This window comes from Pagrus major, chromosome 11 (assembly GCF_040436345.1).
Source record: "Pagrus major chromosome 11, Pma_NU_1.0".
NCBI classification, from domain to species: Eukaryota; Metazoa; Chordata; class Actinopteri; order Spariformes; family Sparidae; genus Pagrus; species Pagrus major.
Genome location: NC_133225.1, coordinates 31324730 through 31338003, shown reverse-complemented (window position 1 = coordinate 31338003; position 13274 = coordinate 31324730). Strand labels below are relative to the sequence as shown.

The following is a 13274-nucleotide window of genomic DNA, read 5'->3' as shown; positions in this document are numbered from 1 at the left end:
CTAGGAAGAGAAATGGATAGAGTGTGTGTTTGTGTGTGTGTGTGTGTGTGTGTGGAAATGAGAGCGAAATTATCAGCTGACAGCACGCCATGTCTCAGGAGAGAGGATAGAGGTATCTGTGTGAGTGTTGGAGAGAATTTGGGGATTTTTAAAGCAGCTAATTGTGGATGCAAGCTCAGTGTCTCCCAATTTGGCTCGATTAATTTCTGTCTTCATTAAGGCTACAAAATGTGGCGTTTGTCTGTTGAGCTTAAGTTTAGGTCGAGCCTGCGGAGAATAAATGTGTTGTGTAGCATACAGCAGTCAGACAGGCTCAGCAGGTGTGACAGAGCTGGTTTGAACGTGAATTTCTCCTTCGCTAACACGACAGGCTATAAATCTCAATTAGGATGCAGCTGCAGCTACACACACACACTCACACACATGCACATAACATATCCTCATCACAAGATTTACATATAATGGCTTTCTGAGTGCTGGAGCACTGATAGCAAGTCACATATCACCTTGTATCTTGCTCTTCCTCTCCCTCTGTCTCTCTCCCTGCGTTAAGCCATGACTGATTGCTAAGATGCAGAATGAACTGAAGAGGGATAATCCTGCTGATCATGTGACTTTTGTGTGCGCATGTGTGTGTATATGCAACATTGTTTGTGTGCATTTGGGAAGCAAGAGCAAGAGTAAGCTGTCTGAAGGAATCTCTTGGCCTCACAGAAGAAGAGTTCACGCAAGAGGCACACAGGGATGAGTGTGTGTGTGTGTGTGTGTGTGTGTGTGTGTGTGTGTGTGTGTGTGTGTGTGTGTGTGTGTGTGTGTGTGTGTGTGTGTGTGTGTGTGTGTGTGTGGTGTAGCTGACATTATGGGCCTGACAGCTATATATCATTGGAAAGCTGCTGACGAGATCTGTTTAATGATGACAACATAAATTAGCAGCAATTAATTGTTCTACATTTATGTTGTGATCATCGAATTCAAGATTTAATTTAATTATTATTATACTGCACAAGATTGTGTAACAAGTATATAGTTTGATGAGGGTTATATAATAATCATAAATACTACTACTGGCTGCCGTCACCTTGCTTGATCTCAAACAATTTAAAATCATTAGAAAATCAAAACTCAGCAGAAAAACTCCACAACAAGCTGGAGAACACCCAGCCCTGACATACAATTGTGCTATAAAGTTGTTGTGGCTAACACGAACACAAATTATTACTGTTTCTGTCTGTAAATTTGGTCATTTTAAAGCCGCAATAAATTATTTTTGGCCATAAGGGGGCAGATAAATGTCAAAATGAACCTACATTCACACCCAGCAGACCCCAACATTATCATCCTGCTGGAGTTGTGTCTGTATCCACGTAATTTATTAAATTCAGTATAAAACGTATTCACCCTCTCTTACCTTTGGTTTGTGTTCTGTTTTACACCAACTTCTGAGAAAAGTATGTGGCTCCAGAGCCGCTAAATGTTCCACTTTATTCAAATGCTTGGTAAGCCTGCTGTCTGGTGCTGAGCAGGTACAGTAGGTTTATTATGAAAAGCTTGTTTACTGGAAAAAAGCTGCCTACAAGGTTGATGAGAGCGCTGAGACTGAATCATTAATTGGCAGTAAAATCAAAACAATGAGCAAAACAACCAACAACTAGAGATCTGCTAACTTTGTTTGTTTCCCGGGACTTTCAACCACATCTTACGTCTTTGGTTAAGCCGGGAATTTTAAAATCCTAACTGATTTGGAAATCAGCTTGCATCACACACATAAAGATACACTTTAAAGATGTTCAACTCACCAATCTCAAACATACACACACTGGAAGTGAGATTTTAACATTGTATTATCCGTGGACAGTAGCATGCTAGCTAAATGTTGGCCAAAACTTCTGTAGTGTGAGCCCAAATTTAGTTTTCTCAGAAAAACAGCCAACTCCATCTGATGATAAAGACTGTGAGATGTGGTAGAGAGCCCAGAAATGGTAAATGGACCTTGAGTACTGAAGACACAGTCACCTTTTATTTCTTACTGTTCTACCAGGTGGGTTTTATAGCTGTGTAGACCTATTGTACTATATCTCTACAGTACAAGCTTTGTGTGTGTGTGTGTGTGTGTGTGTGTGTGTGTGTGTGTGTGTGTTTGTGTGTGTGTGTGTGTGTGTCACTCATGCAGTATTAATATGATTATAGTAGTCTGGTGGCAGATAACCTATCGCTCACCTAATCTTCTTTCCCAGAGAACAACGCTACACAGGCTTACTGACAGACAGTCAATGCTACCACACACACACACACACACACACACACACACACACACACACTTTATCAAGTACAGTAGTCCCACCAGTGCTCTCTCTCTCTCTCTCTCTCTCTCTTTCTCGCTCTCTCTCCTTCACACACACACACACACACACACACACACAGAAACACTCCACCTCTTCAGCCCTTATCTCCCCTCTGTCTAAAAATCGGTTCACTCATCTCTCCCTCTTTCACTCTTCCAGTTCTTTCTCCATCTTGACCTTCATGTCCTCCTCCTCCTCCTCCTCATCCTCCTCCTCCTCCTCCTCCTACTCATCCTCATCCATCAGGCTCTCCAGCTTTACTTTCACTATTGGATCAATATACGGCCTGGCATAATAAATGAGCTCAAGGACTAAATAATACATTTGGTTTTCTTGGAGGCTTTTTTGTGTTGCAGAGGAACAACAGGCGGGAAACAGGAGCTCACCAACTGTTGAACAGCCAGCCTTCCTCCTCCACTGCAGGCTGTTTAACATGGCTCAATGACATGATCTCATAATAGGAGCTAAAATCTAAAAATTACTCAATTTGACATACTTTTAAAGATAAGTTGCATCTTCTGGTGCTCTCTAAAACTCTAAAAACAAAACTAAGAGGGCTTAAAATAATACATTATGGATGACACAAGTTAAGCTTATATATCAGAATTGGCATATACATCAACTGATAAGTAAGAAGTACTATCTGTAATCATTATCCTGCTTATACCATGGTTACATAAGACCATTCATTTACAATTTCATGCATTTTGCAATCAAAATTTTAAGTTTTTCATGAGTAATAACTCTGTTTTCCTGACAACAACTGAGGGTTTCACTAATAGCTGGATAGGCATTACAATCCCATAAGGTTCTTATGTAATGTTGTACTCCAGTAAATAGGACAAACCTTAGATACGACATAACAATCAGTTATGGGAGATCCATCAGTTGTATTTGCACGCTGTGGAAAGACATTTAACTGAAACGCCTGTGTAATGAATGAAGTAGAGATTTTGATACACATTGTTCACACTGTGCGGATCATCCATTCAGTTAATTTTCCCTAATGAACCACTTCAAACAAAGGGAGAGCACTTACTGTGGCCAGCTCATCAAACTTCCCAAAGAGTTCGTTGAGCAGTTTGACGAGTTCCTGAGCAGTGCACTGAGAAGCCAAACTGGTGAAACCCACAATGTCTGCAAACAGGATGCTGTCGAAGAGAGAGAAAGAATCACAAATCATAAGCTGATGCAAAGAGCTCAACTTGACATTAAAAAAACTGTGTTTTTGACACAAAATACCCACAGATCACAGCAGAGAAATCTAACAGCGATCAGAAGTGAAGCAGTGAGCACCATAATCCAATCCCTGATAAATGGAGGCGTGTTTTAGGCCAACCACTAAATCAATTACAGAGCTGAATTGCCTGCTGCTGGCTAGCTGTTGTAGTGGGGATGAAGAAGGTGTTGAAAGCTACTTAGCCCCTCATTCATTTGCTCAGAGGCAGGCCAGATGGCAGCAAAACAAGGTGTTATGGATCTTATTGACTCTCAGTCCAAAAAAAAATACTGCTCCCAGTGGAGTAAAGGCATCAGAGCTAGAGTGAAGAGCTGGGTTTCATTTCAAATGTTTGATCATAAAGCTGAGTTTCAGTACTGATACAGAGACGATACTTTTATTGATATCTACTCAGAGAGTTTCCTAGAAGACTGTATATTTGATTTAGCCAAAAAAAAACTTTCCAACTGGACAAAAAACCCACTTACACATTTGTTTCAGTTCAAAACGTTACAATCAGCATTCATGACTCTATGGAAGTCACAGGTGTTTAACAGCTCCAGCTCCCACTTGCAATGACGGACACATGATGCCTGGGAGGACATGCTAATTTTCGCCCCTTTTCCAGTGCAATGCTGTGATTGGTATTGAAGTTCCAGATGTTGGTGTGCCGCCTTCCCAACATCACAAGACTGATTTCAGCCTATCAGTGCACATCACGCACAGGAAGACACAGCAAACGAAACAAAGATATAAAAGACGTAAGAAGACGTAAACAGACAGAGAGGGAGGCTGGAATGGGGAGAAAAGGCGTGTTAGTGTCTCGTATCTGCAGAGATTTTCTTATTTTCTCTCTTTGTTGCTGCTCCGGACGCTTTACCAACCCAAAATGTGACGTCCTGGGAATGAGACTCAACAATCAACTATCTTTGTGGTGCATTTATGAACAGCTGGGACAAAATCCTACTGATTCTACCTTTAACTTTAATAGTCTATTTCTTTTACTGGAGTAAAGAAGTTGAATCAGTACTACTACTTTTACCAGTCTTCTTTTTACACAAGTATCTGTACTTCTACTTTTGACATCTCTGCCAAACACCAGCAGCCATACATGACAATCATCTGTCACAATAAAATACTTTAAAACTGGTCAAATTTTGCTTTAAACAGGAACCATCTGATCAGAGAACAAGTAAACAATAAGTACCTGACCAAAGATTCATTGTCAGCTTTCAGTACTTGACAGTTTTAGATTTTGGCTGCTAGGGAAACATGTTCCACAATAAGTACTGAGGTTTGTAACACAGCTCTCAGAGGGCCCTTCCTCTGCATCGTGACTGAGCTGCTCTTTTTGGCAGCGCAGTATAGCTGCTGAGGAGCCTGATGTATGTAAAGCCGGGATCACGACAGAAGAGCTCTGTTGTGTGATTTGTCTTTGAATGGCGCTGTTCTGCAGCTCGTGCTGGTGTGTAGTGGGTGTGGAGGAGAAGGTGAGAGGAGGGCAGAGGGGGAGAGAGGGAGCAGAGCTAAACAGATATGCGATCAAACGTTCTCGAGGCCACATCGTGTCAAGCCCCTGCTTAGCAAAATAAAGCTGATGTTTGTGTTTTTTTTTCACTGCCATGTGTTTGGCTGTGAATGTGTGTTTGTAGCAGCTCCCTGGAGACGAGCGGGAGCTGGCTCGCTGGGTGCAGCAGCGTGATGTTTGGCCGAGTGCCAGCGCGGCAGCGAGCCCGGTGAACGGGAGGTGATGTTCCCGAGCCGAGGCTGAGTGTGGGAGCCGAGCAGATAGACCAACAGACGGAGAGAGAGAGAGAGAGAGAGAGAGAGAGAGAGAGAGAGTCAGAGAGTGGAGAGGATTGTCTCTTGACAGGGGTGCTATTGACATGCTACCTAGCCCTCCACTCCCACACTCAACAGCACTGATACAGCTCTCGGCTTCTCTTTACTGCCTCGTTGGAATGTAATCAGCTCAAAGTCTGCCAGGTTCTCACGCTCTGTAATATTTCCTCTATTACAAGTGCAACAGAGGTGGCGGCTGAAAAGGCTGATCAAATTTACACGGACAGGGCTTCAAAAAATGATGGATGAATAAAAAAATGCCTGTCACTGCTGCTCAGAACCAAAGGGAGCATCACCACATGTATTGTTTTGTGAAACTGAAAGTAAAAAAACACAAAAAGATTCAACTTAAAAAAACTAAACTGGGATAAATCAGCAACAACTGTAAAATTGGTGTTTTTTAAAGAAATTACATTAACCATAAATCATCGTTCATCAATCAAATACTTGGTTTCTATGAATTTACTAAGCTATTGCTACAGTTGTTTTCATCATCAACTGGTCAATTAATTGATGTTAAGTCAAGTCTGCCCTGCCACTGCTCCACCACCCGGCCTGTTTGCTCTACCTATGAGCTCAGAGACACTGCAGCTGCGACACAAAGTGGTTGGTGTGTTTACTTTCTGTTTTTTTCCTTGTGTTAAAATAAAATGTATTACCTGTGTGCTTTGATAAAGTAGTTAGAGGGGCACTGTGTAGTTTTGGAGAAGAAATTCAAACTCAGAATTTTAATCATAATGATATTAATGAGGTAATAATACAAACTCAAAAGTTCTTTTTTCTATAAGTGAATAAACAAGCTGTTCTCAGAGGAAAATAAGGTCCCAGAACACTGTTTGAAGCTAGAAAAGTGGCAGGGTCCACCAAACATGACCAAAGTAAAACAGTTTGTGTATTCAGTTTATTCAGTCATGGAAATTAAGGGATTTTGTTTATTTAGTTAGTTTAGGCGTAAAAAATCAGTCAATGAAGATCTTTCTCTTCTGATTTAAATTTCTTAATTTTCCAAAACTACATAATGCACCTTTAAATTAAAAATAAAGAGGTTAAATTATACCCCCTTTTTTTGCCTGATGTTTAAAAATGATAATTAATAGGGAAGCTCATCAAAAATTATCAATAATTATCGATGTCGTCCGATATGAAACTTCACTATCGTCATAGACTATCCAGCAATATCACCCAGGCCTGTTTCATACATTGTTATTAAGAGCTGTTAAACCAGAGAGAAGCTCCTCTCCTCAACATTACTCAAAATGTCTTTCTTTCTTTCAAAATTCTAAACTCCCTCCCAAACTGACATCTGAATACCACAACAGCCTGTTTCATGAGAGCATTTTGGTGAAAACTGGAAAACTTTCTTAGACATACGGATACTCGAGAAAAGAAAATACCTGAGCGATTGAGTTCATTCTTAACCTTGAAATAGCAGTCTGCTCCTCACTGATACTTTCACTGAGGAGATGAAGTGGAAAGTGAGTAAATGGATCTTGAGTAAAGATTTTAAAAAGAGAGCCTCCTTTTGGCTGCTACAGCGCTTCTAACAGAACAATTTTCAAGGGTTTAATGTTCAACTAATAAAGTACAGTCAATGCTTAGTTCCATTTCTGATGCAGATTCAGAAATCAACCTTCACGTAGTTTGACTGCGTCTGTGTTAATAGCCGATCTTAATTGCTCTCCTTCTATTCTTGACCTTGACGTCACAGCAGGTAACACCTGGATCAAAACACTGCAGCCCCTCCACACACCTCTGCGGCCCGCAGTTGTCATGACACCCCCGTACCTGACATTGTCATGACGTTGGATGTAGATCTTGTGAAAGATCCGCTCAGGCGGCTTCAGGAAGTCCTCCTTCATCTCCATGGCAACATTCCTGGGCAGTAGGCTCATTAGCAGACGTTCCTGAGGAGGGAGGGGTTAAAACAGAAGAGGAGGCAACGTCACAAGTTTAAACTGGAGGACAGAAATGTTCACGCTGTGTCTTTGTATTTTGTTCTTCGCTCTGCTCTAAACATTGTTCATGAGCTTAGAAGACATGAAAAATACTCCTTTTTACTCTTGTTGATTAGTTCTCCAGTGTTTGGAATCAATTCATTGATGATGTCTGTTAAACAACATTCCTCTGTCACACTGTTAACTGACTTACAGCTAAAACGATTGTTCTTTTTTTGTCTTATGTAGTTATAAACTGAACATCATTGGGTTTTTGATTGTTGGCGGGCAAGAGAATCAATTTGAAGACGCTTTTTAGGACATGGTGATGAGTATTTTTTCACAACTTTCTGACATTCTAATAAACCAAATAATGTATCAATAATAATAATGTGAAAATTATCTGTAACTCAAAGTTATTATCAAAGTTGCAACCCTCAACTGAATTTATCCATGGTATCTTTAACTTGATTGTTGGACATTTATGAGGACCCTGAACTCTCAGAACCGTTCATATTATTTGACATTTTTGAGAATAATTAATTGATTCATCGTAGCATTCGCAAGTTATTGTATTCAGGAGATGTTGGACTGCACAGAGCAGCCCAGTCTCACACCAGAGCTTTTCATAGACCCAGCAATCAGCAAGAGGTGTACAGAAGACAAAAGTAGTACAAAGAGCCAGAAAGGCCAGGTAGGGAGGAGGATGGGGTTGGTCAGGTGGTTAATTCACAGGACTTTCACACAGTTACCAGGGTTTGAGTCCTGTGGTATGCCATTAGTCAATGGTCTCTGTTTTAAGGAAGTATTGATACCACTGAACACTGTCATTTTCACAGGTAGGCAAAGGCCAAACACAACAGTAACACGGTGGACCTGTGGGTCTATTACATGATTTGGTGTGATATCGGGTTGCAGGGAGACAAGGGGATAACTAATAACATGATCCCAAGGTAGTCTTTAAATGTCCTGTTATGTCTTACCAACAGTCTTTTTCTATTTTAATGTCTTAAAATTACATTTACAGTGATTTAACACAGAGAAAAGCAGCAAACCGTCCAATCAAATCACCACAAATGTTAATATTCTGCAAATCTTCGATTTTGTTTAATGACGTATTTCTACATCCAGTGCTGCTGTTTTTAAAATTCTTTCTACAGTAACTGTGATTAAAGATAGAGGGGAGCTGTTTTATGCAGGCCCGTTTTAATAGCGTTATGTAGCCTAATAAATTACAAAATAAATGTAATTGTAATCTGAGATGAGATGAGCTGAGATGAGATGAGATGAGATGAGATGAGATGAGATGAAAGATGAGGTGTTAATCAAAAGGAAACATCTAAATATTTTCTTTTTGTGTCAAACTTAAATATGTCCCAGCTGCTTTGCAGACCCGTGTTCTCCTGAAATGTGCCAAGAGAAGACGTTCCTACAGATCAGAAAGATGTTCCAGTAATCACTGCTGGCTACTGATGTGAGGTTTACGCTGCCTGGTTTATATATATGTTTTTAGGTCTTTTCAGCTTAATTGCAAAACATTTGATAGAAAGTAACCAAAAAGTAGAAGAATTAAAATAGTAACATTACTTTTACACATTTTTAACAGGATAACTAGTAACATTAATTGCCAGCCTGTGACAGAACGCAAACACTCTGGCCTTCTTCTACAGTCACATCCACCTCACTGTCTTGTTTTCTGTCTTTCTGTCTATAAAGATACGCTGCTGTTTGCACTGCATGTAAGTCATGTGGTGCAGAATCATCCAGAGTGAATACTGAGCTGATTCTTCACATTTGAGAAGCTTGAACTGAAGAACGTGTAATTTAAGGGATTAATAGATGATCAGAATAGTTGTCGACTCATTTTCAGTGAAATCTATTAATCAGCTAAATGTGTTCAGCACCAGTCTGAAGTAGTATTTACACACATCGGAGTGTTTCTGTTTGTGTGAATCGTCTCAGTTACAGCAGCATGAAGTCCGACTCCAGCAGGATGTCAAACAGTTGTGAATGCACGATGAATCATCAGGCTGCTCAGCTGAATGGCTGTTGAGAGACAGGGTTATACAAGCAGCCAGGGCTCTCCTGTGTTTTCCTCCGACACTGTTTCACTTTACATCCATTCACACAACTGCTCCTCACCTGAGAGTACAAAGCTACAGTGGAGAGCAGCTTTTAGAAACACTCATACGTACTGATGTGAGTGTGTGTCAGGGTGTTTGTCCATATGTGCTTGTGCTTTTGCACTTATAAATGTGTGTGTCAGGTGTAAAAATCACCCTAACCTAAGTGTGAGGATGTTGTTTTATTAAGATAATTCATTTACCTGCTTTATTAATCACTTCCATTTCTCTCCCCTGAATGTATTATAATTGCACATCAAAGATTCTAATTTCTCTTCTCAGGTTTAATTCACTGTGTTTGACTACGGCTCTCCTCGTAGTGGTTTATTCATGAACCACCTCGCTCTCACATTAACGTGAAGATTTCCTGTCTTCCAGATTTCCAAGAAGGGGAAATCTGTGAAAATGATAGAGATTTGAAACTGAAGGAATTCAAATTGCGGAAAGTGGTTAAATGTTTAATCGGGAGAAAGGAAGAAAAACCCCATGAAGAAGACAACAGGGATGTGAAAAGAGAAGAAAATGTGCAATAATCCCTACTTGAAGAGCTGATCGTATCAATCAGGTGTGTTGGAGCGGAGAGACGAGCCTGTCCTCATCAAAAAAACAACTATATCGGTCAAAAATGCAAGCAGCTTAGTACAACCCATATTTACGTTTGTTTTGAGGGGCTGAGCTCGAGTGACTGTTGATTTATTACAGCTGCAAAGGAGGAAGTGAGGAGAAGTAGTAAAGGATGAGATAGGGCACAGGACTTTAATTCAGGAGACCACTGTTCCTTTTCTTGTGTGAAAGCAGAAGTCAATGCTGAGTTTGTTTAATTTACTAACATAGTGATGTTACGTAATGTACATGACTTAGCATACATTTCTTTGGTAACGCAGGCATGTTTGTAACTGGAGTTACATAAAGAACGTAGCTGACATGGTTAACCCAAACCATGATGTTTTCCAAGACCTGACCAGGTAGTTTTCTTGCCTCAACGTAACCAAACTGCAACCGTATGACGTTCTGGTTAACTTGTCACTTGTCGTTTTGGGAGACGCTTACAGTCGACCTATTCAGTTGTTGAGGTTTGAGGATGTTTTGGGAGAAACATCTAAAACATGCAGGGCAGGGGCCCCAGGACAGGACTGAAAAACACTGAGCTATAATATCAGACTAGACAGCACAAAGAGTTGTTATGACACAAGTACGAATAGGGCTAGCTGGTTAGCATGCTAACTTCAGTACAAACTACATAGACGTCTTTGACATCACATCAAAACAGTACCTTCTTCACATTCTATTTATAATGTCAATTCTATTTTGTAAAGTAAAGTAAAATGTTTACATGTTGCAACTTTAAGAGCTTTCATGAAACTGTAGTTTGAAACAAATATCTTGATCAAAGGTTCGCCTCGGTTATATTTGGGCTTTTGGTTGTATCTTTCAGTTTTGCGCAGCAGATGGAGTTTGCTCAGTTGCCATTTAAATGACTTGAACTTCAATCGTGTGATAACAGGAAGTTGTTCATGACTAAAGGAAATGGATGGAAAGAAGATGATGACAGCTGAGCAAAACAAAGCCTGAGATGTGGTTGAAAGCTCCGGGAAAAGCAAGATCTTAACCATGAGTTAAGGGGTTTTTTTGGCAAATGAGCTGCGTTGACTTTTTCTTGACTTTCTGGTCGTCGTCTCTCAAAACCAAAAACAGAAGTTTGACATTGATATAGCACCACAGAACCTCTTAGGGAAGAGGATGGGCTGGATGGTGACCTTTGACCTTCCTGTAATCCTTGACTGAGTAGTTTTAGTTGCATAAATGTAACTGATTCTTCATCATAGATTTAGCAGATCAGATAACTTTTGTATTAATCACTTCAGTCAGGGTCATGACCATGAATACAACCCTTTTCTTGGAGCTTTTATCCATATCATTTATACATTTTCCTTTCCTGCCATGACTAGTGTTCCTGAACACCTCACATGAGTCAAGAGGAAACTACGTATTGCTTCTGGCTTGTGAGATTGCTATTGAACTGAGGAGTCAATTGTACCACCCAGATGTACAGCCTACACATGTCAGGAATCAATACAACCTATGGATCTGACTCAGAGCAAACACCCGAGCAATAATCAGAGACCTGTTTGAAGGGTGAAATTCAAACCTGAGACGTTTGTTTGTGAGTGCACCAGCAGTGGCCTGGTTGCAGGCTGCTGGCTGGCCGTTGATAGATCCCAATCAGGGGTCTGTGTGTGTTTCACTCACCCAGATAAACTGTGACCTTTACTGGAGTAGGGAGGCCATGAAAGCAATCTGCTTGTGTAATTACCTGTCAGAAGGGAGCCTGTTACTGCTGGGGAAAACACAGCATATCATCATCTAATCTACAAAGAACAGGTGCTAAGTGTGCGTGTGCAATCCCGAATGTTGTGCATAACGAAGGTGAGACGTGCACGGAGGCATAGTACATACACGAGATAATTAATTGTCCATTTAACAACTGGTGTGGGTGGGTTTCGTGCACATGGCGGATGAGGAGGGTGCGGCTTATAACCAAGTGTTTCTGTGTGTTGAAGTTGCCTGATTGCGCCTTTGTTAAATCGCTCCATGTAGGTGTGCACAGAGGGGGTGGAATGTGTGGCGCTGGTGCATGTGCCACAGTAATTGTTCTCTCCTTAAATAGCTGCTGTCATAGTTACTGCGTGCCTGTGGGCCGGTTGTTAGAATACATTGGCACCTGAAACCTTTAAAAAAAAACTTCTCAAGAGGCTGTGAAGATTTCACGAACATACGCACTCGACAAGTGTGGATACATTTCCTCGTCATCTTGCTCTCATTCTGCTGTTTTCCATCCGTGTGTGTGTGTGTGTGTGTGTGTGTGTGTGTGTGTGTGCAGATTCACGCTTCACCTGTTTCTCGTTTTCATCCTCCAGTCGCAGCCTCTCCTCGATGCAGTTGCGGGCTTGCAGGAAGACTTTCCTCTGGGTGCGCTCGGTGAGAATCCTCACAAACACCCCCGACAAGTTGACGCTGGTGAACAGCACCGCGTTGGCCACCAGCTGCACACAAACAAGAACAGACATGTCAAACAGAGCTGGCAGCGTCGACATACTGTGTGTGTGCGTGTGAGCCCAAAGGAACACACGTGTCCATATGTGCGTTTGTGTGTGCAATCATACATCCTGGTTAGATTAGACTTCACAATCCTTGATTAATCCACAGGATGGATTGAATGGCAGAAATCAAGGTCAGCACAGTAACTACAGCACAAGTCGTAGGTGTGACTTAAAGAACAAAAGCTGGACAGTGGAGTGGCTGACAGACAAAGTGTATTACTAGTCAATGATCAGAGACTATTGATCAGGACCAACACTTAGTTTGGATGATGAACTCTGCAGCCACTCTGTGCCTTCGATTCTTAAAAGGTCAGAGGTGAGAGGTCGAAGTAACACTCTAATCCAGCACAGCCAGATGGTACATTTTCTCTTTATGGTGACCAGAAAAACACCACCATCTCATAAAGACGACCTCAGTCTGGTTCTTACTGTAATTAATGAGCAAGACCAAAAAGAAAGACACACTCCGTCCAGTACAAAATGAAATGTTGGCATTTTACATTCTGCAAACCACAGATATGTTCAAATCTGTAGATTTATAAATATTATATCAACATTTCTACAATATGTGCCATATCACGTTTACATGACATGGATATGAGCTGACTTGGGGATGGCCGAAAGGTTGCCGACATGGGGTTCCAATATGTTATAAATTAATATTTTCTAACCCTAACAAAGTGGGATTTTTGTGTCTAAACCTAACCAGAGCA

The 13274-nt window shown here is 41.0% G+C and overlaps 1 protein-coding gene across 1 annotated transcript in view; it reads right to left on the bottom strand.

The window, feature by feature from the left end:
- LOC141004311 (adenylate cyclase type 1-like) overlaps nt 1-13274 on the bottom strand; it is a 50661-nt gene that overhangs the window by 34664 nt on the left and 2723 nt on the right. Inside the window, exons 2-4 of the mRNA XM_073475742.1 lie at nt 12355-12504; nt 7189-7307; nt 3382-3493 (exon numbers count right to left, since the gene is read on the bottom strand). Coding sequence (XP_073331843.1) covers nt 3382-3493; nt 7189-7307; nt 12355-12504 — 381 coding nt within the window. The remainder of the gene's footprint in view (nt 1-3381; nt 3494-7188; nt 7308-12354; nt 12505-13274) is intronic.